Source organism: Schistocerca nitens, chromosome 2 (assembly GCF_023898315.1).
Source record: "Schistocerca nitens isolate TAMUIC-IGC-003100 chromosome 2, iqSchNite1.1, whole genome shotgun sequence".
NCBI classification, from domain to species: domain Eukaryota; kingdom Metazoa; phylum Arthropoda; class Insecta; order Orthoptera; family Acrididae; genus Schistocerca; species Schistocerca nitens.
In genome coordinates, this window is record NC_064615.1 from 1,109,647,522 (window position 1) to 1,109,675,416 (window position 27,895).

Genomic DNA, 27,895 nt, shown 5'->3' on the forward strand with positions numbered 1-27,895 from the left:
TTACACTTATCACCATGCATTTTGTCTTTTCTTATGATTCTCATTCCAAGTTCCCCACAGGTCTTATTTAACTTATTTCACATTCCAACCATAGCTTTTTCACTCTCTGCCAATAACCTCATATCTGCAAGGCTGATACATTCTATCCTTCTGCCACCTACTCACACCCCTCTTTTTCATTTCAAACATTTCTAAATTGTACAGATATATGTTAAAGAGTATTGCCTCACTCCCCTTCCAATTGTGCTTTCCACAGTCGTCTCCATTCCCAATCTGCACTCTTTATTTTTGGTTATAGGTGTAGGTTCTTAATCAGCCTTCTATCCCTCCAATCGACACCATTGTTTATTCTACTGTGCACTATCACAGGCTTTCTCCAAGTCAATGAAAACAGTATAAACTTTTATTTCTCTTTCAATGTATCTCTCGCCTATAATTCTCAGCAGTCCAACTGCATACCTTGTACCTTCCCCTCTTCTAAATACATACAACTCTTGTGCATACTTTTTTTTTCCCACTCTACTGCGAAGTCTCTATGTATGACCCTTAGTGGAACTTTTGCTGCATGAGAAATTGAACGTATGGTTCTAAGATCCTCACATTTCTTGGCACTGCTTTTTTCTCAATCAGGATCATTACTGCCTAGTGGAAGTCACCTGGCCATTTACCTTCCTCATACATCTTACACATATGTAAGTTAGTTCTTCCACACCACTATTCTCAAGACTCCTAAACAATTCTGCTGGTATTCCATCAATTCCACTCGCTTTATGATTCTTCATCTCTCTTAAAGCCCCTCTATTCCTCCTTCCAAGATCCTGTACCCACTATGAAATGTGACAATGTGAGGTGGTGTGTCAGTGTCTGGTTGTAATTACCCAACAAGAGCAACAGAGAACAGCATGTTTAGTAGTAATAACATGAAGTAATTGTGGAAACATCTGCTGTGAGAAAAACCAATAACTAACTTTTATTAAAAAAATAGGGGTTGTAATTCTAAGAGTTGGCAATATATTCGACACAGCAAAATTAATTTTGTTGTACACTGTATACAGCTGATACTGCTACCTGAACACTTCAGTAACTGTAGCCAATCTCCAATCATTAACTGTAACTGACCTTTTTCTTTTACACAGTCTACCTCTGACTACCAATCAGTCTGTCAACACAATGTTCATTCCAAAAAAGAAACACACATAGAAGGTGTGGTGATGACAATTTCTTATAAAGCAACTTAACTATGATTAATCTGCTAAAAATATTAGAAAGTTCCAAATTTGGCACACAAAATAGTACATCTGCTCTTCTAAGTTTTTGGTAAACTATCCTCCCATTGGTGCCACCAAGAAGATGCAGTACCACAAAAAGTGCCCTAGCTGACACTACTGTTCTAGGCTTTAGTCCTATGAGCTGCACTGCTTCCTGTGGTGCCCATTACCAGCTGCCAGGTTATCACAGTATGCACATTACCATTCTCTGTACACAGTAAAAAGTGCATGTACTCGTCATTAGTTTATAGTCTTTGAGCACGTCGTGTGCCCTCCACATTTTCTGTGGCTGCTTATCCCCTTAGTTTCTTCATTCAACAGTAACATACAAACGGATCAGGTAAAATACACCATTACATTAACATTTTACGTTGAAAAAAAAAAAAACAGATCTGCCACAACATACTTAAACAGACTGATTGTCAGAACCACCCAACATACTTGGGAAGGCGGGCTCTTGCAAATCATTGCTCTGACGAAAGATGAGACCAAGAAGTACAGACCTTTGACATTTTTATTTATGAGACCAAGCAGCCCCATTTAAAAAAAAAAAAAAAAAATATTGTATGACAACAAAATGATAAGAAGAATTTTTTACAGTTTTATTACCAGTTTTTAGGAACATTTAACATTCTATAATCCTAAACTGAGATGATGATTAAGTTGAAAGTGGGTAGATAACACTATAAAATGTATAGCACTATACAGACACACTACTCCTGAACTGATGGTGACCTACAAGCACTATACCTCTATCAATACATGTTCTGTGTACACACACACACACACACACACACACACACACACCACACACACACACACACACACACACACACACACACACACACACACAGACTTACAGTGACTCTGAAAATGTTTTGGAAACTAATATGTAAATAATGTTCACAATTCTGTAACTTACCGAAGGAACTGATCACTCGTCGTGCCACTGTGCATGTAAGCATTGGCAATAACTGTGGCAGTATGACATATAGATACTCTGATAGCATCTTTTGTGTTTTTGAGTATAAGCATATCAGAATGGTTGCTACGAATGAGAAACTGCAAGTGGAGATCTATGGATACTTCACCACTAAGAATACTTGACAGTTTCTCGATACGCAACTGATGTAACTTCTCATCTTCATTCTAGGAGGAAAAGAATTCTAATGAATTTACACAGACATATGAACAATTCAAACTTAAATATTTATGTAACAGGATGTGTGAAAGTGGTTTGTAGAATATGTAAATAGATGGTCACAGCTGTACTTTGTTAAATTTCAAGTACATCTTAAGAAAATATTACCACAATATGTGAAGTGAGAGTTTTAAATCAGCATCATGCATGTTAAATTAAATAATCTCCAGTTTATATGAAAAGTAGAAAAAACTTCTCTATTAGATTCTTTCATGGCTATGCAGAGGATAGGATCTGACATTTCTTTTTTCCCACTCAAGATTCACATGTAACAAAAAAATATAATGTAATTGTATAGATAAAAAATCTACTCACTAAGCAGTGGCAGAACATGCACATAAAAGAAGGCTGTAATTATACAAGCTTTCAGAGCCAGTGGCTCCATGTTCTGGCATAAAGGTTTAAGGGGAAGGAAGACAGGTGAAAGAAAAAGACTGGAGAGGTCTAGGAAAAGGGATAGATTTCAGGAAAGTCACCCAGGACAGACTTCACGGACGGGATGAGAAGGAAAAACTGATTCTTGGGGACTGCACCTGATGAGATCTGAAAATATGAGGTCTTAATGGTGGAAGACAGGGAATTACTGCTGAAACTTCATGTACAAGTTAGTAATAGTGAAAAGCTAAGACTATTGTATGTAACAGAGTTGGGAGGCGGACAGCAAAAAACAGACAGGCAAAAAAATTAAAAATATAGAAAACTAAAACGAGTGAAGAAAGGAGTAGTTACTGTGAAGAAATGCTGAGACTGAAGAAATTAACGTAAATTAAGGCCAGATGGATGGCGAGAACCAAGGACACGCTATAGTGGTAGTTCCCACATGTAGAGTTCTGAGAAACTGCTTGTCTGGGGGAAGACCCAGATGGTGCATGTGGTGAAACAAGCACTGAGGTCACAACTGTCATATTGTAAAGCATGCTCTGCAACAGTATATTGTTGCCTATGCCCATTCATCCTAATAGTCGTGCAGATGTAAAAGGCCGAACATGTGTCATTTCACAGGTAGCTCTCCTTTTGATAGTATATGTTTTGCCATTTACAGGGCTGGTGTATGTGGTGCTAAGAGGGTGCATAGGGCAAGTCTTTCACAAGTATGGTCAGAGGGGTAGGAGCCATAGGGTAGGGAATTGTATGCAGAAGGAGCGTAGGGTCTGACAAGGATATTGCTGAGATTGAGAGGGAGACAGAAAGCTATTCTAGGGGTGGTGGGCAAAATATCAGACAGAATGTATCTCATTTCAGGCATGATTTTAGGAAGTCATAATCTTGTCAAAGTAGCTGATTAATATATTCCAGACCAGGATAATACTGAGTGACAACTTGTGTGCCCCGAAGTTGTTTTTTGGATTGGATTTTATGGCCCTGGAAACCTGCTTTTGAACTAGGCTGGTGGGGTAATTACATCCAGTGAAGGCAGAGGTGAGAATTTCAGTGTATTGCTGTAAAGAGTCTGCATCTGAACAAATGCAAGGTTGCATGGGAGGCAATGTTTGACATGGAAGGGGCAACTGTCAAAATGTAAATACTGTTGGTTGTTAGTAGGTTTAATGGGGACAGGAGAGAGTAGCTGGCCTTTGGTGAGGACAAGACCAACATCAAGAAAAATGGCACGGGATTTAGTACAGGACCATGTGAAATGTAACGTGGTAGGAGGGGGGGGGGGGGGGAGTATTCAGATATTTTAGGAATTTTATCAGGTCCACATGAGTCCATATGGAAAAGTTGTCATCAATGTAGCTGAACCAAACCAGGGGCTCAAGACCTATGGATTCCAGGAAATCTCCCTCCAAGTGACCCATAAAAAGGTTGGCATAGGAAGGAGCCACCCTGGTTCCCATGGTCGTATCCCTGATCTGTTTGTACGTCTGCCCCTCAAAGGTGAATTAGTAGTTGGTAAGCACAAAGTTTGTTAAGGACATCATCGGTTTTGAATCAGGTGGGCACTGACTGAAAAAATGTCCAGCAGCAGACAGACCACATATGTAGTAATGTTCGTTTAGAGGGAGATGGCATCAATGGAGACAAGCAAGGTGTTTGGTGGGAGTTTCAGACGATCTAAGAAATGGTTGGTGTCTTGATACAGTAGGGAAGTATTTGTACTATGATTGCAGGTGTCAATCAACTAAGGCAGATGTACATTCAGTGGGTGTTTTGAAGCCAGCAACTATAGGACAGCCATGATGATTGGGTCTGTTGGTAAAAGTTGGGGAAGCATGGTTTGGGTGGAGTAAGAAGTTCTATGGGTTGAGGTGTTAGTCCTTGTGAGGATCCTGAGGTTTTATGGATGGACTGCAGGTCAGTTTGAATCAAAGCGATGGGACTTTATGGCAGGTGCTGTATGTAGAAGTGTCAGACAGCTGGCATGGACCTTCACTAACATATTCCTTTCAATCAACTACCATAGTGGTAGATCCTTTGTCTGCTGGGAGGATAATGGAGTCATTACCTTTCAGGGAACACAGATTGGTTGGTTGGTTGGTTTGGGGTATAAAGGGACCAAACTACAGGGTCATCAGTCCCTTTTTCCTGATGCAAGCAAGGCCCAAGGTACAGAAATAACCAAGTACATTTGAGAAAATAAAAGGGGGAAAAGGAATGGGGACCCACACCTAAAAACAAAACAAATGGAACGAACAAAAAAAGGGGGAAAACTTACACCACAAGGAAAAGTAGAAGAAGGTAATAAAACCATAGATCAGATGATCTAGGCTGGCTGATCACAATGATAAAAAAGGATGAACCAGCCACTCTGCAACACATTAAAATGTTCACCCCAAGAAAACAAGGCAAGATGAACACAAGTAGGGAAAAGATGACCACCAAGACAAACAAATGCAAAGAAAGTGTGACAGAGTTAAAATGCAGAGAGGGTGGCAGCCTTGGAGAGAAGGCTAAATGTCCACCCTTAGATGGTATGATAAAAAACCCCATCAGGACTAAAATGTAATACTAAATCTGCTTTTGAGGCATTGTCACTAAACACTGAAGGTAGGGTGCTGGGAAGGTTAAAAGTTCGACGAAGAAGGGCTAGAAGTGGGCAGTCCAGCAAGATATGGACAACAGTCATATGTGAGCCACAGTGACACTGAGGTGGGTCCTCGCGACAGAGGAGGTAGCCATGTCTTAGGCACGTATGGCCAATGAGGAGCCGGCACAGAACCACAGAGTTCCTGCAAGAGGCCAACGTGGAGGCCTTAATGGCACGCATATTGAGATTATGCCATTTCGCCTACAAAATCTGATTGCAGGTCAATTACAGGGATGCCAATCTCCAGAAGCGGTTTCTGTGTAGCACCTTAGGCCAGCCTGTCAAAGTTCATTTCCTGGGATTCCAACGTGGTCTGGGGTCCACACAAACACCATGGAACGACTGGACCATCCCAAGGCAGAAATGGACTCCTGGATGGTCACTACCAAAGGATGGCGGCAGAAGCACTGATCAATAGCTTGTAGACTGCTCAAAGAGTCAGTACAGAGAAGAAATGATTCGTTAGGGCATGAGCGGATGCACTCGAGCGCATGAAAAATTGCCACCAACTTTGCAGTGGCAACACTGCAGGCATCTGGCAAGGAGTGCTGTTCAACATGTCCTCCATGAACATACGCGAAGCCGACGTGACCATCAGCCATTGAGCAGTTGGTGTAAACGACTTCATAGTCAAGAATCAAGAGGAAGTGACAGCCGAGAGCCACAGGGTTAACTGAGTCCTTACGACCATGTGAAAGGTCCAGGTGAAGCTTCGGCCTAGGTGTACACCATGGAGATGTACATGAATGGGCCTCGAGTATAGGTGGTAAAGGCAAGGACTCCACTTCAGACAGAAGAGATCAGACGTGAACCACAATTGGGGGCGCTGACCTGGGCCTCCGATGTGGGAGATGAACAGCTGTGGATGGGAAAAGGAGACGGTAATTCAGATGCTCAGGAGAACTACAAGTGTGTGCAACGTAACTGGTCAGCAGTTGTGCACGCCTACTCTTCAATGGAGGGACTCCGGCCTCCACCAGGATGCTGGTCACTGGAGTCGCAATAAAAGCTCCTGTTGCCAGTCGAACACCACAGTGGTGCACTGGGTTGAGTAAACGCAATGCTGAGGGCACTGCCAAACCATAAACCACACTCCCATAGTCAAGGCGGGATTGAACAAGGGCTCTGTAGAGCTGCAGCACTGTGCAGCGATCTGCACCCCAATTGGTGTTGCTCAGGCAACGGAGGGCATTGAGGTATTGCCAACACTTCCACTTCAGCTGACGAAGATGAGGAAGCCACGTCAATTGGGCATCAAAAGCCATTCCTAAGAATTGATATGTCTCCACTACAGTGAGTGGATCGTCATTAAGGTAAAGATCTGGTTACAGATGAACGTACGATGCCGACAGAAGTGCATGAATGCGCCTTGTGGATGGCTCCCTGGAGGCGCCGCTCAGCAACTACAGTATTGGAGGAGCAGTACAAAATGCAGAAGTCGTCTGCATACAGAGAAGGTGAGACAGATGGCCCAAAAGCTGCTGCTAGACCGTTAATGGCCACTAAAAATAGACACACACTCAATACAGAGCTCTGTGGGACCCCATTATTCTAGATATGGGTGGAACTATGGGAATCACCAACTTGGACACTGAAAGTACGGAGCGACAGGAAGTTTTGGATAAAAATCAGGAGTGGTCCCTGGAGACTCCACTCATACAATGTGTCAAGGATATGATGTTGTGAAGTCATGTCGTATGCTTTACGGAAGTCAAAGACGGCAATCAAGGGTTGGCGTCTGAAAAAGGCTGTTTGGATGGCAGACTCGAGGGACACAGGATTATCGCTGGTAGAGCAACCCTGGCGGAAACTGCCCTGGCATGGAGAGAGTAGGCCACGTGACTCCAGGACCCAACACAGCCACCTACTTACCATACATTCTAACAGCTTACAAAGAACGTTGGTGAGGCTGATGGGCTAATAGCTATCCACATGAAGCGGGTATTTGCCGGGTCTGAGCACTGGAATGATGGTGCTCTCTCGCCATTGCACAATATCTGGTTGAAGATGACGAGGAGATGTCGCTTGTAGTCAGATGGGAGACATTTAATCATCTGACTGTGGATCCGATCTGGCCCAGGAGCTGTGTCGAGGCAATGTGCAAGCATGCAGAGGAGCTCCCACTCTTTCCTTTCCATCCGCTTTTTGAGGGTGCGACATGCTGGGGGATAATTCTCCAAAGCGGAGGCTCGAGCATAGTGCTCAGCAAAGTGCTCGGCAATTGTGTTTGCGTCTGTAGATAAAACGCCATTTATTTTAATGCCAGTGACACATTTCAGGATCTGGTACCCATAAACAAATCTGATCTTCTTCCAGACTTGGGAAGATGACACATGACACCCAACAATCGAGACTTACCTCTCCCAACATTCCTGTTTCCGTCTTTTTATAAGCTGGCGAATGCAGGCACAGAGTTGTTTAAAAGCTATTAGGTGCTCTAGGGAACGAAGGCCTCATCAATTTCTGGTGAACGCCAAGGCACTGACTTTCGCTGGGGGCACCATAAAGAACAAGGGATAGTGTTTTCCGCCACAGAAACTATCTTTGGTTGGTTGGTTGGTTTAAAGGTAGGATAAGGGATCAAACTACAAGGTCATCGGTCCCTTGCTCCTAATGAAACAATGCCAGAAGTGTGAGAATAAAACGGACGAAACATATAACACAAAATGGAAAGAAAGGAAAAGCCACAAGAACGAAGGGAAGGCAATGAACACTAAAAGGAACAAAAGAGGCAAGAAAACAACAGAGAGAGTAAAACACGAAAGCAGATTAGAGTGGCTGGCCAACCACGAGAAAAAAAAAAGGGAAAGCCAGCCACTCTGCAACACATTAAAACCTCCACCCTAAAAGCACTAGAGTGGAGGACACAGGGGGGAAAAAGGACATGCACTAAAACCTACACCGAAGTATAAAACCCACTCTCACGGATGAAACTGCTGTGGAGGCATTTTCGCCCAACACTGAAGGAAGGGTGTAGGAAAAGTTTAAAGTCTGCCGCAGAGCGGCTAAAAGTGGGCAGTCCAGCAAGAGGTGGACAACTGTCATTTGGGAGCCACAGCGACACTGTGGTGGGTCCCATGCATTAGCCACTTATGGCCAATGTGGAGCCAGCAGAGGACAACCGATTCCCTGCAAGAGGCCTGCATGGAAGACTTCCACACATGCATAGTCTCCTTAATGACATGCAGTTTGTCGTGCATTCTGTTATGCCATTCAGTCTCCCAAAGCTGGAAAACCCTACAGTGTAAGACAGAATGCAGGTCAGCTTCAGAGAGGCCTATCTCCAGAAGCGGTTTCCGCATCGCCCGTTTAACCAGCCTGTCGGCAAGTTCATTGCCAAGGATTCTGACGTATCCTGGGGTCCACAGAAACACCACGGAATGGCAGGACTGTTCCAGGGCACAGACGAACTCCTGAATGGACGCTACCAGAGGGTGGCAAGGGTAGCATTGGTCGATAGCTTGTAGGATGCCCACTGAGTCAGTACAGAGCAGAAATGACTCGCCAGGGCATGAGCGGATGTACTCAAGAGCACGAGATACGGCCGCCAGCTCTGCAGTGAATACACTGCAGCCAAATGGCCAGGAGTGTTGCTCAACGTGTCCTCCATGAACATATGCAAAGCCTACGTGACCATCCGACACTGAGCCGTCGGTGTAAACCACAAATTTTTTTTTTTTTTTTTTTTTTTTTTTTTTTTTTTTTTTTTTTTTTTTTTTTTTTTTTTTTTTGAGCCCCGGAACATGTCAAGAATCGAGAGGAAGTGAGAGTGGAGAGTGGTGGGGTTAACGAAGTCCTTATGGCCATGCAAAAGGTCCAGACGAAGCTGCGGCCGAGGCGTACACCTTGGAGGCGTACGTGAACGGACCGCAAGCAGAGGTGGTAAAGGCAAGGGCTCTAGTTCAGAGAGAAGGGACCGCACACGAACCCCAATCGTTAGCCCCGATCTGGGCCGCCGATGCGGGAGATGGACTGCCGGGGCAGGAAAAGGAGACAGTAATTTGGATGCTCAGGGGAACTATGAACGTTTGCTGCGTAGCTGGTAAGCAGTTGCGCACGTCTGATCTGCAGTGGAGGGACACCAGCCTCCACCAGGACACTGGACTGGTCCTAAAAGCTCCTGTCGCTAATCGAATCCCACAGTGGTGCACAGGGTCAAGTAAATGCAATGCTGAAGGCACAGCCGAACCATAAACCACACTCCCATAGTCAATTCGGAACTGGACAAGGGCTCTGTAGAGCTGCAGCAGTGTGCAGCGATCTGCACCCCAATTGGTGTTGCTCAGGCAACGGAGGGCATTGAGGTGCTGCCAGCACTTCTGATTCAGCTGACAAAGATGAGGGAGCCAAATCAACCGAGCATCGTAAACCAGTCCTAGAAACTGATATGTCTCCACTACAGTGAGTGGATTGTCATTAAGGTAAAGTGCAGGTTCTGGATGAAAAGTACGATGCCGACAGAAGTACATAACACATGACTTTTCAGCTGAAAACTGGAAGCCATGGGCTACAACCCATGACTGCGCATTGTGGATGGCACCTTGGAGGCGCCGCTAAGCAACAACAGTACTGGAGCAGCAGTACGAAATGCAGAAGTCGTCTGCATACAGAGAAGGTGAGATGGAGGGCCCGACAGCTGCTGCTATACCGTTAATGGCCACTAAAAATAGAGACACAATACAGAGCCAGAGTGACAGGAAGTTTTGGAAAAAAATGTGAGTGTTCCCCAGAGACCCCACTCATACAACGTGGCAAGGATATGATGTTGCCAAGTCGTGTTGTATGCTTTACGAAAATCAAAAAAGATGGCAATTAGCTGTTTCCATCTGGAAAAGGCTGTTCAGATGGCAGACTCAATGGACACAAGATTATCAGTAGTAGAGCAACCCTGGCGGAAGCCGCCCTGACATGGAGCAAGCAAGCCACGCGACGACAGGACCCAACCCAACCACCGACATACCATACGTTCCAGCAGCTTACAAAGAACGTTGGTGAGGCTGATGGGCCGATAGCTACCGGGTTTGAGCACCGGAATGTTGGTGCTCTCCCACCATTACGATGGAAAGACACCATTGCACCAGATCCGGTTGAAGCTGACAAGAAGATGTCGCTTCTAGTCAGATGAGAGATGTTTAATTATCTGGCTGTGGATACGATCAGGCCCAGGAGCTGTGTCAGGGCAATGTGCAAGGGCACTGAGGAGCTCCCACTCTGTAAATGGGGCATTATAGGTGTTGTGTACACAGTTCCGCGTAGTCAGAGCGTACACAACTTTCCCATCAGAGCGCGCCCCGCTAAGCACAAGATGGCACTGCTATAGAGACTGACCAAATTCTGCTTCCGCCGATCCGCGTATTAATATGTAACGCAGCCAATAAGATTGCTGCTAACGTAGAACCTTTTCTCCTCGCGGATCACACTCGCGCAGTGATACATGAACGCGCGAGGTATTATAACGAGTGTACAGACCTCCGATTAGTCAGTCTGCCTTTGTCTGCACCAGTTGGCATTAGTCTGTACCAATCTGTACGAGTTCTTCATTTGTCCGTAACAGTCTATAGTCAAGTTTCAGTCTGCGCCTAATAAGATTACCATATTCCTGTACATAAGATAAATGTATAGACAATTTTGTCAAGTATCAGAGATATATGTGAGAACCAAGACCAAAGGAACTTCAGACTGTCAATTGTAAATAGCATCCAGAACCAAGATAAGCAATTTTTATGCTTGTTATTATTTTAATAAATGTGTGTGAAAATTAATCAAGTTCTGTTTAAAGTTGGTCACCGTCAATCTGCTACTCTAAGCGTGCAAGTGGCATTTCTATCGTCTGACCTAACGGCAGAAGATAAACACGCCACGATAAGACCACGAGACATATTGCTGACACTCGCCTACTTTGTTAGAGCGGCAAGTCAAATAATCTGATGGTGTGTGTACTGAAGGTCTTACAGTACGCACACCACAATAGGATTCACTGCAGCACATAGTGAATGAGAGGACATTATCTTCCAGCCACCATTTCAGTGTGCGAAAGGCTGAGGGTAATTCTCCAATGCAGAGGCTCGAGCAAAGTGTTCAGCAAAGTGCTCGGCAATCGCTTTTGCGTCAGTACATAACTCGCCATTTATGGTAACACCGGTGACAGTTGTTGGGGCCTGGTACCCGAAAAGATGTTCGATCTTTGCCCAGACTTGGGAAGATGACATGTGGCACCCAATGGTGGAGACGTATATCTCCCAACACTCCTCCTTCCATTGTTTGATAAGGTAGTGAACACGGGCACGCAGCCATTTACAGGCTACGAGGTGCTCCAGGGAAGGGTGCCACTTATGCCGTCATAGAGCTCACCGACGCTCCTTAATTGCTTCACTGACTTCCGGCGACCACCAAGGGGCTGCCTTACGCCTCGCGCACCCAGAAGAGCGAGGGATTGTGTTTTCTGCCGCAGAAACAATTGTGCTGGTCACCTGCTCAACCATCACATCGATGTTACGATGTGGGGGAGATTCAGCTTTGACAGCAGAGGTGAAAGTTCCCCAGTCCGCCTCGTTCAAAGCCCATCTCGGTAGACATCAAGTGTGCCTGACGCTGGGGCAGTGACAGGAAGATGGTGAAGTGGTCACTACCACACACAGGTCGTCATGTGCTCTCCAGTGGCTACATGGGAGAAGTCCTGGGCTGCAAATTGATAGATCTATCGCCGAGTAACTACCATAAGCATGAGCCACACTGAAATGTGTGGCAGCCCCAGTATTTAAGAGGCAGAGGTCGAATTGCAACGGTAATGTTTCGAAATCTCTGCCTCAGTCAGTAAGCACGGTACCACCCCACAATAGGTTATGGGCATTAAAATCTCCCATAAGTAGAAAAGGTTCACTGATTAAGGCTCCGGGACTGAGGATGATCGCGAAGCCCTACGACCGGCCACTTTTGGGCACTTCAGCCACTGGCAGGTGTCATCTTTCCCATTAGCAGAAACCTGGGAAGGGAGTAACCGAAGGGACTCCTTCCTGGCGAGATGAGCCGAAGAAGACTTACACTTCTCCAGCCGAGAAGTGGGAACTGGTGTCCCCGATGGTTGGGGGGGGGGGGGGCGCAGTGCTCCCGAGGTAGAGGGAGGAAGCAACAGGAGGGAAGTACCCCCCCACCGTGAAGAGGGCAGGTGTAGCCTTCTGGGTCTGAGAGCTGATTAGAATTCGCAGAACTGTTCTCGTAGCGACGGCATATGAGGAAGTCATAGCCACAGGATGTAGGCTCTCATATTTTCTCTTAGCCTCAGTGTACATCAGTCAGTCCAGGGTCTTGTATTCCATGATTTACCTCCCTTTCTGTAAAATCCTGCAGTCTGGTGAGCAAGGTGAATGATGCTGTCCGCAGTTGACACAGATGGGAGGCAGGGTACATTGAGTATTTGGACGTGATGGACATCCACAATCTCGACATGTGATGCTCGAAGTACAGCAGGAAGACATATGGCTGAACTTCCAGCATTTGAAGCACCGCATCGGGGGAGGGATATATGGCTTGACATCACAGCGATAGACCATCACCTTGATCTTCTCGGGTAAGGTGTCACCCTCGAAGGCCAAGATGGAGGCACTGGTGGCAACCCGATTATCCCACGGATTCTGATGGGTGCACCGGGCGAAAGGGACACCTCGTCGCTCTAAGCAGGTGTGCAGCTTGTCGTCAGACTGCAAAAGAAGTTCCCTGTGGAAGATAATACCCTGGACCATATTTAAGCTCTTATGTGGTGAGATGGTAACAGAAACATTCCCCAACTTCATACAAGGGACTAAAGTCCGTGGCTGGGCAGAGGATGCTGTTTTTATTAAGAATGACTTAGGTTGCATTTTGGACAAGCCCTCCACCTACCCATACTTGTCCTCTAAATGCTGTACAAAAAACTGTGGCTTCATCGAAACAAAGGAGTCCCCATCAGTTCTCGTACATACAAGGTACTGCGGTGAGTAAGGTTCACTGCCATCCTTAGCCTAGCATTCCTCCCACGGTGTGGCCAGGGAGGGGAATGATTTAGAGTCCTACTTTCTTGCATTGTACTGAGACTTGGAACTCTTTGAGACTACTGGTGTTTGATCACCATGAAGTGATGATGTGGTACGCTTCATTGTCCATCATCCACCCTGATGCGATCTACTCCGACCAGGGGGCCTCCCCACGGTGCCACCCAGCTGCAGCAAAGGCTTCCTGGCAGGATGGCCATTGCTGGAAGTCCCGATGCCCCAGGATGACTGGCATCTACTCCATGGCATATGCGGGGAGTTAACGGCACAGGCATCAGCAGAGCGATCCCTGTACTGTCAGGGGGCTACAGCCAACAGGGTACATGACAGCCCCACCACAACAGACTGGCTACTGTGCTGGATGTGAGGTGCAAAGAAGTCCATGGTCATCATCGGTGCAAAAAGCGCACTGCATAGTGCATGGTGGAAAATGCACCCAGGAAGGCGTCCTCATACAAGAGATGGAGAATGAGGTGGACTGCAGTGTGATAACAAGGAAGTGGGCTAAAGATATCAAGGCATGATGGACACGATGCACCATGTAAGGCACCCTTCACCAATTGGCTCACGCTTCAGGAAAATTTTGAAAGATGGAGGTCAAACCCTACAGGAAACCATCACATAAAGGCCGAAATGTGTGGGACTTCTTTTAGTCGCCTCTTACCACAGACAGGAATACCTTGAGCCACATGGTGTATATTGCCAACAAACAATATCACGTTGCAGAACATGCTCTACAACATGACAGTTATGAGCTCTGTGCCTGTTTCACCACATGTGCCATCTGGATTCTTCCCCCGGAGCTCCCCTCAGACCTCTGCAGGTAGGAACTACCGCTACATATGTCTTTGGTTCTCACCACCCACCTGGCCTTAATTCACGACAATTTCTTCCATCTCAGAATTTCGTCACAATAGCTACTTCTTTCTTCACTCTGTTTGAGTTTTCTACATCTTCAATTTCCTTGCTTTATATTTTTTGTCATCCCCCTCCCACCTCTTTTACGTACAATACACTTAGCTTTTCACTCTTATTGACTCTTGCACAATATTTTGGCAGTAAGACCCTGTCTTCCATCTTTAAGCTCTCGTGTTTTTAAATCTCACCTAGTGCTGTCCCATCGAATCAGTCTTTTCTTCTAATCCCATCCCTCAGAGTCTCCTCTGATCCACAGTTCCAGGTGACTTTTCTGAAATCCACCTATTTTCCTAGACCTGTCCAGTCCTTTTCCTTCACCCCTCTTCGTTTCCCTTGAACCCTTCTGCCAGAAAAAGGAGCCACTGGCTCCAAAAGCTTGCACAATTCTGGCCTCCTTTTATGTGCATGTTCTGTAGTCACTTCAGGAGTAGATTTTTTACCTATCCAAAAACAATATAGTACTGCACAACCATTCATTATTATCAGCTGCATGATATGTACAAACATTTGTTAATTCTGAACAGGAAGATAATGGCAGATAATCACTACAAATACAATAACCTCAACAGTAATGCTCAGTTCATGACTTTTTATGATAACTGGCACCTCAGTTTGAAAATGGCAGAAATTCGATAATTTGTGAGGTTGAGGGATACATACCAGATTTTCAAGTTTGCGTTCTGTTTTTATTTCCTGTTCACCAGCAGAAGCAGTGGTGGTCTCTGAAGTATCAGTCTTTTTCTCCAAGGTGTCACTTGTACCAGTCGGTATGGGAGCTGTGGCTCTTAATGCCTGGAGGACTCTGCCAAGAAACTGCTGAGTTGCACTCTCATACAGGTCAAAGGCAATCTGGCATGCCATCAGTGCACTGTCCTGTGGGAAGAGAAATCTTAAAAAATGTGCTTTGCAGATGGGTAATAAGTCACTCATAACCAAACGAAGAAAAAGAAAATCATGTGTTCTTAACAACCAACAATTAAGTGTAAAATCTATAATTTCATGCCATACATTAGGTTAATTACATGGCTATTTGTATGTATCCTTAATCACATGGTAAGCAATGAGGTACTCCGGTTTACATATCACAAAATAAACCTTTATGACGACATACGAGCATTCTGGGTGCATTTTACATAGAAATCTGAGATGGGGTTTTACATATCACGGCTGGGGAAAATCACCTTCCCCTTGTCACTTTAAAATAACTTCAGAGCAAGTTTAAGTCTGTTGGACAAATTCATCATAAAAAATGGCACAGGTCTGAAAGTTCTCTGCTTCTGTGAATTAGAAACAAAACTTGTCTGGATGGACTGCACTGTTTTGAAAAAAAAAAATAAATAAAAACAAAAAAAAAATAAAAAAATTGTAATATCTGGGAAGTAATAAATCACACAATGGGAAGACCAGCATTGGATAACAATGACATGGAAAGGAAACATTGCCACTCATCACATAGAGGAGGCACCGAGTAACACAAAGGCACAATGAAAAAGAATACTAGAAATATTCAGCTTAAGCACAAAGCCCTTCTTCGGAAGTAAAAATTTCACATCTGAAGAAGATTTCTAGAATTATTTTTCACTTTAGCTGTCTGTGCCTCAATGCTTCCATCTACATGGTGAGTAGCACCCTAACCTTTCCATATTGTTGAAGACTAAATAAGCAAGCGATCCAACATTCTGGAGTTTAGATGTGAAAAATGAATCATAAAGAAGAAAGAAAGACAAGAACAGAGCACAAGCAACTGAGGTGTGTATCAGAGGTACTACTGGTATTATAAGAAATAAACAACACACAATTCAGAATGAAAATGAATGCCCTGACATTAAATTAAGATTACTTAATTTCAACAACAATTTCCCTTGAGCTGCTGGATATCCTAAGAATTTAGCTCCTCAATCAGGTACAGAACAGAAGAGCAGGTATGGTAATCAGCCATACAGAGCTTCCTCAAACTCATCCAACTGTAACAGTGTGAACACTGACACCGAGTTATTACTGTTACATCTTCAGAAAAGGCTGGCACAACATTTACCATCCTGCATGTTGTCCAAGATACATAAACTAAGCCTCACTAATAGTGCCAATTCATACATTTCCTTTCTTTGAATATAACAAAATATATATCATACAGTACAAAGCTGTTACTTCAGCATAACACTTACCTCTGTATCCTTGCTAAGTTTGTCGAGAATCTCTGCTACAGCCAAAGGGTCATCAAGAAAGATGAGACACTGACACATGTTAACATAATCTGGAGTGGCAAGATTCCTATACAGATCAACTAATGACCTAAGAACTGTGTTCCTGAATCCACGGTTCTGAATGAGGCTCATTGCCACCTGGAAGGCGTATGTTAACATTCCAAATATGTCATCCTGAAAAGATAAAATAATTATTTTTTTTCCCCCAAATGAATAGTGATAGCAAATCAAGTTGCACATAAACTGGAAGATTTTATGCCAGTCACTTATGGATATTTATAAATTTGTTTGTGAATTATTCGAGTAATGAAGTAACAGTAGAGTTACTAGTTTCAAAAGGCAGTATCCAAACTCCAGTGGCTGCGTATGCTTCTAAATCATGATATTACTGCAATACTCAGAAATGCATTTCATGTGTTGCAGCATTGAGATATTCCACCCATTAAATGATTAACACACATTTTTATCAAGAGTAAAGAGTTCCTCAGCAAACCATAAAATTATGAAGGAGAATTATTGGCAAGTACCTATTTTCAGAATGTTATGCAGATACACACATGTATGTGACACTATCTCAACTTTCTAAACTAGAAGTTTCCTCCTTAGGGAGGAGAGACAGGTAGTTTGGGAAGGTCAAAAAGGAATGGTAGGTCACTCCAACAGCAGGATGAGAAGGACCACTTGTTGTGAGGACAAAGAGAAGACAAAAGAGTGTAACACATAATTCATTTCATTGTTATGTAAATAAGTGGTTCCTTTTTTTAACAGAACTGCAATACATTTTATTGTGTATCAATTTTTGTTTCACATAAAAAGTACTGGAAAATATTTTAACTAAAATAGTATGGTAAGATCACATGCCACTTTTAAACATTACTCAGACAGCAGTATGCAAATATATGACTTTCTAATTCTGAGAAATCACCGAGTATGTATTCATAGCACCCAACTTCAAAGGGGATAAACACAAATTCTTCCCATAAAAAAGGGCCAGCAGCAGATACAGTAAATTTTTTCATTATTACTATAATGTTGCTCATTAAAAGCTATTCTATCAAAAATTAAAATTGAGATGTACAAGGTAAAAAAAGGGAATGGGGTCATTAGGAAAAGTTTTGTATGTCATGGTGTCAGAACTGAAAGTGCCCTACTGCTACATCCTCAGAGAATGTGCCACAGAAATGAGGCCTTTGCCTGCAGGGAGGAGGATGAAGCAGCAGTGTCTGCCTTGAAGTTGCATATAATTTAGGGCTGGCATTATGATCATATTTTTCAGGCTGGACCGAGAGGAGAGACTGGAAGAGAGGAACCTTTGGGGTGCCAAGAGAGGGTGGTACTTAAATCTATATACATACATCACAAGCCACCATATGGTGCATGGTGGAAGGTACCTTGTATCACTACCAGTCATTTCATTTCATTTTCTATGTAACTCTCAAATTGAGGGGAAAATGACTGTCCATACACCACCATACGAGCCCTAATTTCTCTTATCTTTATGGTTCTTATGTGAAACATGCATTGGCGGCAGCAGAATCTTTGTGCAGTCAGCTTCAAATGCCAGTTCTCTAAAGTTTTTTTCACTAGAGTTTAGTTAAAAGAGTAGTCTCCCCTCCAGGGATCCCCTTTTGAGTTCCCAAATCATCTCCATAATACTCTTGTGTTGATCAAACCTACTGGTAACAAACCAAGCAGCAAGACCTTGAAATGTTTCTATATCTTCCTTTAATCTAACCTGGTAGTGATCGTGAATACCCAAGCAGTATACAAGAATAGGCCACGCTAGTGTTCTGTATGCAGTCTCTTTTATACATGAGCATCACTTTGTTAAAATTCTGCCACCAAACAAAAGTTGGCCATTTGCCTTCTCTACTGCAGTTCTTACATGCTAGTTCAATTCACATCTTTTTGCAACATTAAACCTGCATATTTAATAGACATCACAATGTCAAACAGCATAGTACTAATGCCACACTGCAACATTACGGCATTGTTTTTCCTACTTGTCTACATTAACTTACATTTCCTACATTTTGATCTATCTGACATTCATCACACCAACTAGACATCTTGTCCACATCCTCCTACGCTGACTCAACGACAACTTGCCATACACCACAGCATCATCAGTAAACATTCACAGAGTGCTGCTCTCTCTGTCAGACCATTTATGTGTATAGAGAATAAGCACACTTCCCTGTGGCCCTCCTAGCAGTACCCTTGTCTCTGATGAACACAGGACAATGTACTGTTGGTAAGGATAGGTAGAGGGAACACTTAATTTCTATAATAATGGGTGAGATCACCAACTAGTTTTATTTCGCTGCAATTGTCAACACTTTTGACCCATAATGAGGCAGATTCATACTCCTTTATTTTACAATGATAACCAACGGTATGGTGGACATGTAATACGATTTAAAACATCTCTCTGTTGTAGACTAGAGTCAGATACTTCCCCAAGATCTAGAAATATGGGATTTGCCTGTTGCCTTTCACACATGGTTTGCAAGGTATCGAGTGAGGAAAGGGCAAGCTGAATTTCATATTTGTGATGCCTTCTGAATCTGTGCTTCTTTGTGGACAAAAGCTTGTATGCCTCAAGGAAATTTACTGCATTCTAACCAAGAACATGTTCAAGAATTCTGCAGCAAACTGATGTTAAGGAGACTTGACTATAATCTTGCATATCCATTCTTTTATCCTTCTTAGTATTGAGGAAGAGGAGAGTCTGTCTAGCATCTGGGTTGACATGGTTTGATACTTGTTCTGTTGCTTTAACCCAAACTACCCAAACATCACATGCCTCAATACACTATGTAGCCAAAGCTAAGAAATTTGTCAAACTAGATGTCAATCTCCACTTCTCAGATGGCTCCACATAAACACAGTTGTCCATAACAACCACACCAACCACTAACAGTATCTGTACTTTGACAGCTGTCATTTGTTCCATGACAAAAAGTCTCTTCCTTACAGTCTCACCACCTGTGGACATCACGTCTGCAGTGGAAAGCAGGTGTCAACATATACCGATAACATTATCAGAACTTTTAATACACTATCCATAAATCTCCTGAGCCGTTTGCTCCCCTTGACACCAGTAAACCTGTTAACTAGTGACCAACCATTACTCCTCTGGTGCTCACCTCAGCCTTGAGAAACTCCACCGCACACTCCACCTAGGCTTCGACTACCTTTCTTTGTGTGCTGAGATGGGGGATATTCTAATCAAAATTCTATCTAGATCCTCCTAAGTAGCAGTCTGCTACCCACACAACCTACAGAATATCCTTGTACACCCTTATTCCAATCCTACACCCCAAAGGTCATTCACTTATGGTTGGCCCAGGTGCAAGACCTGTCCCATATACAAATGCACCACCACTAACTGTAGCCCAGTCACAGCTATTTCCTATCCAAGAAAAGGGCACAGTGGAAAGCAGCCACATTATACATCATCAGCTATGTTGGAATTACTGTGCAACATTCTGTGTGGGCATGATAAATAACTGACTGTCTAATCGCATGAATGGTCAAGGTAGTCTTACAGGATGGGTCGAAACCCTGACCCAGAGTTCTGGGCAACTTTTCCAAACTCTCCCAATTTCCTAAACCTTGCCAGTACTTTCTCTTCATCTTCCTTCCTTCCTTCCTTCCTTCCCCTTCAACCCTTCTCCCAGAAGAAGCAGCCAATGACTCCAAAAGCCTGCAAATTTGTATACTTTTATAAGTGTGTTGTCCTGCAGCCACTTTGGGGAGCTTGTTTTGTTTTGTTTTAGGGCGCAAAAGCTACTAGGATCATAAGCGCCCATTTTTGTGAGTAAAAACTGTATTTAGGTATTTGTGTTTAAATGAAGAGTGGCTACTTGTGTGGATGTATTTATATAATGTATATTTAATCAATGTATATAGCCAGATGAAATCTGTATATTGTGTACAAATTTAGATAGATGGGTCCTTCTCAACTGATGATCTGACTGACTTTCCCATCCTTCCCAAACCTATCCCTGTTTTTTTGCCATTGGAAATTACATGATAGTTCTTTTTTTACTTTTAAATCTATCTATTGGCAGTAGAAGAAATTTGCCTCCTGAAGGAGGCCACTGGCCAGCCATTTAGTGCCATTTTAGTAATTTAGTACCAAACACCCCTGAACAAGCAAGCCTCAGCTCATCAGTGTGTGTGTCCATAATTAAACTAATGGAACACCCAAAAAAGTCAATTAAATTTGGAAAATTACTTACGAACTAACACTCATTCTCTCCCCCCCCCCCCCCCCCCCCGACACACACACACACACACACACACACACACAAATTAAATTTAACATGGAAAAGGAAAGCAAATTTTAGCATTAAATCACTAATCAGCTGAAAATATAAAGAGAGGAATATCTGGCAAAGTGAAAATTTGTAGACCATGATAAGAGTGAATGAAAATTTTCTCACAGATTCTTTAATAGCTCTTTCAAAGATATCCATCCGACGAGTTTCCAGTGCTAGACCAAGAGCCTGGCGGTATTGCCCATCATCAAGACAGCGCTGGAACATTCTATTTACAATAGCTTCCAAACGGTGATCAATCTTCTTCGCATCTTCAGCATTTGCTGTACGCTGCTGTGTGTAGAAATCAATACATTTTGCTGCAACCAAAAAATGCAAATGTGTAAGAATAATTTCAAATAAGTCTCCATAATCTAGTAACAATGCAGCATTAGAAGCAGCAAAAACATTGCATTAACATATCAAGATTAACTCCGTTAAGTAAATGCAGAAATTTTCTTTTGCTTTTACAAAACAGTGAATTTATAATACAATGGAATCTAGATACAACATTCAAAGGATCTTGAAAATTGTGTTGTTATAAACGAGTGCTGTAACAGAGACTCGTATTTTCAGTCTATTGTGGTGGAAAATGGAAAAGAACAAATTTATTTAGCATTATTTTACTTTGCATACAGGTTTCACTCTTAAGCTTACATGAATACAGTATACATAACGGTGTATCTAGTACTCACCAAACTTCTTAACTTATGAATGACAGTCATTTTACTATGTTGTCCATTTGCCCAATACATACATTCTAAATAACGTTCTGTGTTCATTATTTTATTTGCAATTTCACTGCTCCCTCCCCTAGCTTCATAGGGCATGTTCATAATCTTAATGGCTACTCAAGTGCCACTCACAGTAGGATCGGCTATTTCTTTCTTTCTTTCTTTCTTTCTCCTCCTCCTCCTCCTCAGCTCACGTCATGATCACTGTGACCCACATTCTTCATTTCATTTGCAATTTAGTCTTCAGTTTGCACTTCATTTGTAATAAGGACATCCTCTATTGTTGCATATATTTCATAGTTGCACTGACAGAGAATATCACAGTTTGTTTCTTGCAGCAATCCATATGGTGCCAGATCAGTGTCATCACACATGTCTTCAGCTGCAGTGGCATTAATTCCTTCATTTGTGATTCCTGCATGACAGAGGTCTTGATAGTTTGGGCTATGACCCAGCTACAAACTTTGGTAAAGTATCTGCCCAGATCCTTCAGTGTGACAGAATAACCCTACTTTTTCTCAATGCACAGTATCATTTTCAGGAATATGAGCTTACAAGAGTGGCATTTCAGACTACTAATTAATCCTTGGTCCATGGGCTGCAATAAGCAGGAAGAAAAACAAACGTAATATTCTCCAGACCAGCGTGTGCAGGATGTGGTGGACAGTTGTCAGTTAGAACCAGTATCTTCCATTTCTGACTTCTATGTTCCCAATCCCAATGCCGTATTACAGTTCAAAAAGTTCGCAGGTCATCCGGGAATTTGTTAGCATTGTAATACACCGGCAGATTTTTTACATGTTTAGAACAGCTATGATTTTTTTTTTACTTGCCTATCATGAGCAATTTTTTCTTCTCAGTTCCACTTGCATTAGCATAAACCAGAGCTGTTATTCAGTCTTTAGGTAACTTGCCACCAACACATTTTTTCACCATTTAATTTTAGAGTTTCGTCAGATGCCAATTTAAAGAAAATGCCAGTATCATCTGCATTAAAGATGTCACAGTCTGCATATCCTTCATGAAGCAAAGGCTACAAGGTAATGAGCTGTTGTTGCATTCTTTCAGTATTCACACTGTTGGCTTCACTGCTCATTTTGCAAAAAGTAATGCCGTGACTACTTGAATCTGTCAATCCAGCCACTGCTGCAATAAATTCCCCATATTTTAATTTCTTGGTAAATTCTTCCATTTTCACCATAAGAAGAGGTCCACTAACGGGTACATTGTTGTTTCCCTGTTGTTTAAACCACTTACGCAGGACTTCTCACATCACTCCATTCAGCTTTTCATAACTGCCTGATTTAAGATCCATTTTGTTCAAATGCGGTAACAATTTTATTCTTGTTCTTCCAAATCATTTGGACTGTGGAATTTATGAGGCCAAACTGATGGCATAATTCAATCCTTTTAGCTCCATTCTCGATTTAGTTAATCACTTACTTTTTCTTTTACTGCCATGCATTCAAAATGCGTGCACTTCATAGAAGATTGTTATGGAAACTAATACCACATGTACTGTTGATGAGTTCTGTGACTGTCACCATTACTGTAGTGTGAATGCCCTAGGATAACAATCAGGTGAGGAATCTATCCAACACCTATTGTCAACGGAATGGCAGAGAAAACAATATGCTAAGTAGTCTTATTACAACAGATTTCCTTCTACAGTATGTTGATTCTTGGAAAATATTGTTGCTAAATGAGACAAAGCGATGTTGCATACGACGTATACACATATACATCTGTCGTATTAAGCAAGGATGAAAAGTATGTTTGTTACGAAGAATACGGACATACCACAGAAATCACAATGTTCTAGCAGAGTTGTCATAACCCATGTCATTATAAGAAAGTTTAAACAGTAAACAGTTTGAATTTCTCATTTGTATTCAATTGCTAAGAATAGAGAATACCAACATTTATATGCAAATGTTTTCTCAGTCTATTAAATGCTTACACTTTCTGAATATCTTCTTAGGTACGAGTTTACATTAACAAGTACTATTTTGACATCAACCAACTATTCTGCCTAACAGATTAACAGCTAGTAGGTTCTGAAATAATACCTCTACATATACTGGAGAAGCAATTCAGCTGGATTTACCACTATCTCAGTACTTAACAGGAACCTTAACGAAAGTCTGTAGCTTTTTTATTGTAACACAATTGTGACAAAACCCCACGCATGCATATCCACGAGGTGCGTGGAATGTACTTCAGAAGCTTATTACACTGACCCATTTCTTGTTAATAATTGCGTATCTTAAGAGCTATGAGCACTTTTTTGTCTTCACTACTATGAAACATCTCTTCTGCTGAAGAAGTGGTCATAGCTCTCAAAGTATGCATATTAGAGCCCACATTTAGCCTAGACCTTTTTTGCTTCAAATGATCTTTCCTGTCATATCCCAAAACATTTGCCATTCTTCTTGGGGCACACCAAATAACCTTATGTATTCTACTATGATGCCTGCCACATCCAAATTCGAAACAATACGGTATATAAACAAGTTGTTACTAGCTTCTTTCAATTAAGGTGGACTTGCTTACATTGGTATCAGCCACTCTATACTCCACCTGCGTTGTTGCACTAGGGCAAGCAAAAACCTGTTATTTGCTCCAGTGGCGCCAAAGCATCAGGAGTATTTCCATATCTATTTTCTCATCAATTTCACAATATGGCACCACATTCTTTGAATCTGTAAAGTTTCTTAACTATTGTTTCACTGCTTGTTCTCCATTTTTATTTCAAGCTGCCAGCTTATTTGGCCTGCGGAACAGTGTAAAAATAATTTACAGACCAAAATGTCACAGTAGGTGCCCGTGTGTGTGTGTGTGTGTGTGTGTGTGTGTGTGTGTGTGTGTGTGTGTGTGTGTGTGTGTGTGTGTGTACCTCTCCATGCTCAGGTAATTGCAAATATGAGAGTTTTCGAACAACAGAAATCTCAAGAATATACTGTAGTGGTCTGGCTCAGCAAATATGAACACACATGCTCATGAAAAACATTTAGACAACAGGATACTGAAGCAGTGGATCAGGGCTCCAAAAAAAAAAAATTAGTATATTTGCTGGTTTTGACAGCCCACAGCTTCTACCTGAACCCTAACAAACATGTTTTGGATGAACTACAGTTCTTTCATATTTCCAGTCCAAAAATCTAGTAAGTGCACTGGAATAATTAAACTCTGCAAAATAATGTCCTACATACAACCAGTTACAGGTTGGTGCCTTTGCAACATTCAACACTAAATGTCTGTCAACTTTAGGCTGCAACATATCTCTGTAAAATAGTATTTGTAAAAGTGGTGAATCAGGTTGTGAACATATCACCAATGTTAGTAACAAAAATGTTTTTTTGTGTATAATTTAGTAACTATTAACTTAATGTAATTTTTCTAACTGAAGACAATATTTTTTCACCTAATCTAACTGGAAAATGCTGTACAAACACTGCATTAGAAATGAATGTAATTAGAAAATAATCAAAGCAAATAAGTGTGAAATGTTGAAAATTTTGTAAGATAGTTGCAACCCTCAACTGCATCTGTTTTGATTTCTAAAGGCAGTGTTTTACAGCTCTCAACTGATTCAGAAGTGACTTCTCCAAATTACTAAAAACTACCTTTTTCTGAAGGCCAGCCCATGCGTCTGATTCGTAACAGGTGAATGGGTAATGTGTAATTCCCAGCCCCAAGTCAACAGGTGGGGTTTGCACGTACCTTCTGGTACATGCCAGGCCCAGGGAGGAGTGGTTGCCTGAGCCACTTCCTTCCCAAATTGCTGATTGGTGCCTCTAGTAGGTGTTCAGGAGATGTGACCCGAGGCACAAATAGTCACCTAAGGGAGGTGCATCCCCTTCTGAAGAGGGCACCCAGTTGGAAGGAGTGCACCATTGTAGAAGCTGGCAAGCATGCTTGCCACTTCTCCACAGCTATTCAGTTCGTGTTGAGGTGCACTGAACACTGAAATCTTCCTGTGGTGTTATTTACACTAGGCTGTTTGATGGCCTGACCAAGGGAGAAACGTAAACGTACCTTTCTGATCAGGGTGTCATTGCAATTCACTGGGTGATGAAAAAGGTAGATGCGTCCTCAGTGCCAACATGCACTCTCTTTCTCACTTTTCATAAAGTAGTGCTTCTGTCAAAAATCAAAGCCGGTTTGAAGTTATCACAGTCTGATCGTACATTCCGAACCTGATGAGTTGCTACCAGTGTCATCATTACAATCACACACTAATGTCCTGTTGACACCCAGCCAAATGTGTAACCTGTGGTAGAGATGCTCACGAGGGCGACTGTCCACCTCCTCCTCCCCTCTGTATGAACAGCAAAGGTGACCATGCCACTGCCTCTCGAGATTGTCCGGTATGTGCAGGCTGTCCAGCAGACCCGGGTGAAGGAAAAAGTGCCTTACCCAGCCACTCGCAAGTTGTTTGCTAATCGCAAGCCCTGCATTTACTATCTGACACCTACCGTACAGTTCTTGCTACATCCTACTCCACGAAGGACGTGGCCACGCACACATCAAACCTCAAATTCAGTACCACTGTTGTAAAATTGCCCAGTGTAATGATAGCATCCCCATCTCCTCAATCTGTTCAACAAGCCACCAAAATTTTGCCTCACAGAGTGAGGCAAAGGGGACAGCAGGAATATTCCTGCGAAGACTTCCTATGTACCTCCAGGCAACAAACATCTGAGTCATACTCTGCCAACCATAAGATCTCCAAGCAATCCAACAAAGGCAAACGGTCCAACACCTCTGTAGACCTCAAGGAGCAGGATCCTCCAGCCTCTGCACCCTGTAGCACTGAATCTTCGAAAGCTGGCACTCAGCAGCTGCTGAGGTGACACCCATTCATTTTTTCCCTCCTCTCCTTTCCTCGTCATGACTCTCCTCCAATGGAAAATTCACAGCCTTCGATCAAACAAAGAGGACTGCTCTTAGAATCACAGCGTCCACTTGTGTTTTGCTCCAGGAAACAAAATTGCATCTTCATGACCACTTTCAGCTCTCTCATTTCTTCCCAGTCTGCTTTGACCCCCCACCCCCACCCTGAGAGTGGCATTCCTTCTCATGGTGGAGTCATGCTGCTGATACAGGATTACGTTCATAGTCAAACCATCTCCCTGACTATCTGGTTTCAAGCTGTTTCAGTACGCATTTTTCTTCCTCACTTGATCTTTTCTCTTTGTACCTTTTACATCCTTCTGTCATTCAGTGTCATCATGGCAGATTTGCTCCAGCTTATTTGGCAACTCCCTCAGCCCTTTCTGCTGCTCGGTCACTTTAATGCACACCGTCCCCTTTGGAGTTCTCCCAGAACTGTCCAAGAGGTGCCCTCCTGGCTGACCTTCTCAATCAGCTGAACCTCATCTGCCTTAGACTCCACACACACCTATTACCATTTGGACCTCTCCTCCTGCACTGCCCAGCTTGCCCACCAGTGATCCATTCGCTCCAACAGTTGTGATGACCAGGTAGAATATCTTACAAACATTATCCTTACCGCCGCAGAATGTTTCATTCCTCACACCTCCTCTTTACCGCACTGTGTCCCGCTCTCTTGGTGGACTGAGGCATGCCGCAACACAACTCGCACATACAGACGTTTTCTCCACATTTTTAATCATCATCCTACAATGGCAAGGCATATTCATTGTGAACAGTTGCATGCCCAGTGTTGTCGTGTTTTTCTGGGTAACAAGAAAAGCTAGCTGGATTTCATTTATTAGTTCCTTTAATAGTCTCACTCCCTCTTCCTACATGTGCACTAACCTCTGATGGCACTCTGGGACCAAGGTCCATTCCCCAATTTCCAGCCTGACAGTAGCAGACGATGTCATACGGGACCCTACTGCTACCTCCAACACCTTGGGCTGCCATTTTTTGGATCTCCTCCCACTATCACCTGCCTTCCTCCATTGGAAACGAGGTGGAGAAGACTCGGGCGATACTCTTATCTTCTTAGAATCTCGAGTGCTACAATGCTGCTTTTACTATGGGGGAGCTAGAGCATGCTCTCATTTCATCCCAATCCTCCACCCCAGGGCTGGATAATCTTCACATTCAGATGTTCCAGAACCTCTCTCTTGCGGGCAAGCACTTTCTGCTTTATACGTACAACGGCAACTGGACAGAGGGCACGCTTCCCAAATACTAGTGTGAAGCCACTGTCATACAC

The 27,895-nt window shown here is 43.0% G+C and overlaps 1 protein-coding gene across 2 annotated transcripts in view; it reads right to left on the reverse strand.

The window, feature by feature from the left end:
- The window catches only part of LOC126237502 (26S proteasome non-ATPase regulatory subunit 1), a 361,177-nt gene that overhangs the window by 321,995 nt on the left and 11,287 nt on the right, over nucleotides 1–27,895 (reverse strand). For both annotated transcript variants that reach the window (XM_049947659.1, XM_049947658.1), the window contains exons 4-7: nucleotides 21,098–21,291; nucleotides 16,608–16,820; nucleotides 15,103–15,315; nucleotides 2,191–2,417 (exon numbers count right to left, since the gene is read on the reverse strand). In XM_049947659.1, the coding sequence (XP_049803616.1) occupies nucleotides 2,191–2,417; nucleotides 15,103–15,315; nucleotides 16,608–16,820; nucleotides 21,098–21,291 (847 nt within the window). The remainder of the gene's footprint in view (nucleotides 1–2,190; nucleotides 2,418–15,102; nucleotides 15,316–16,607; nucleotides 16,821–21,097; nucleotides 21,292–27,895) is intronic.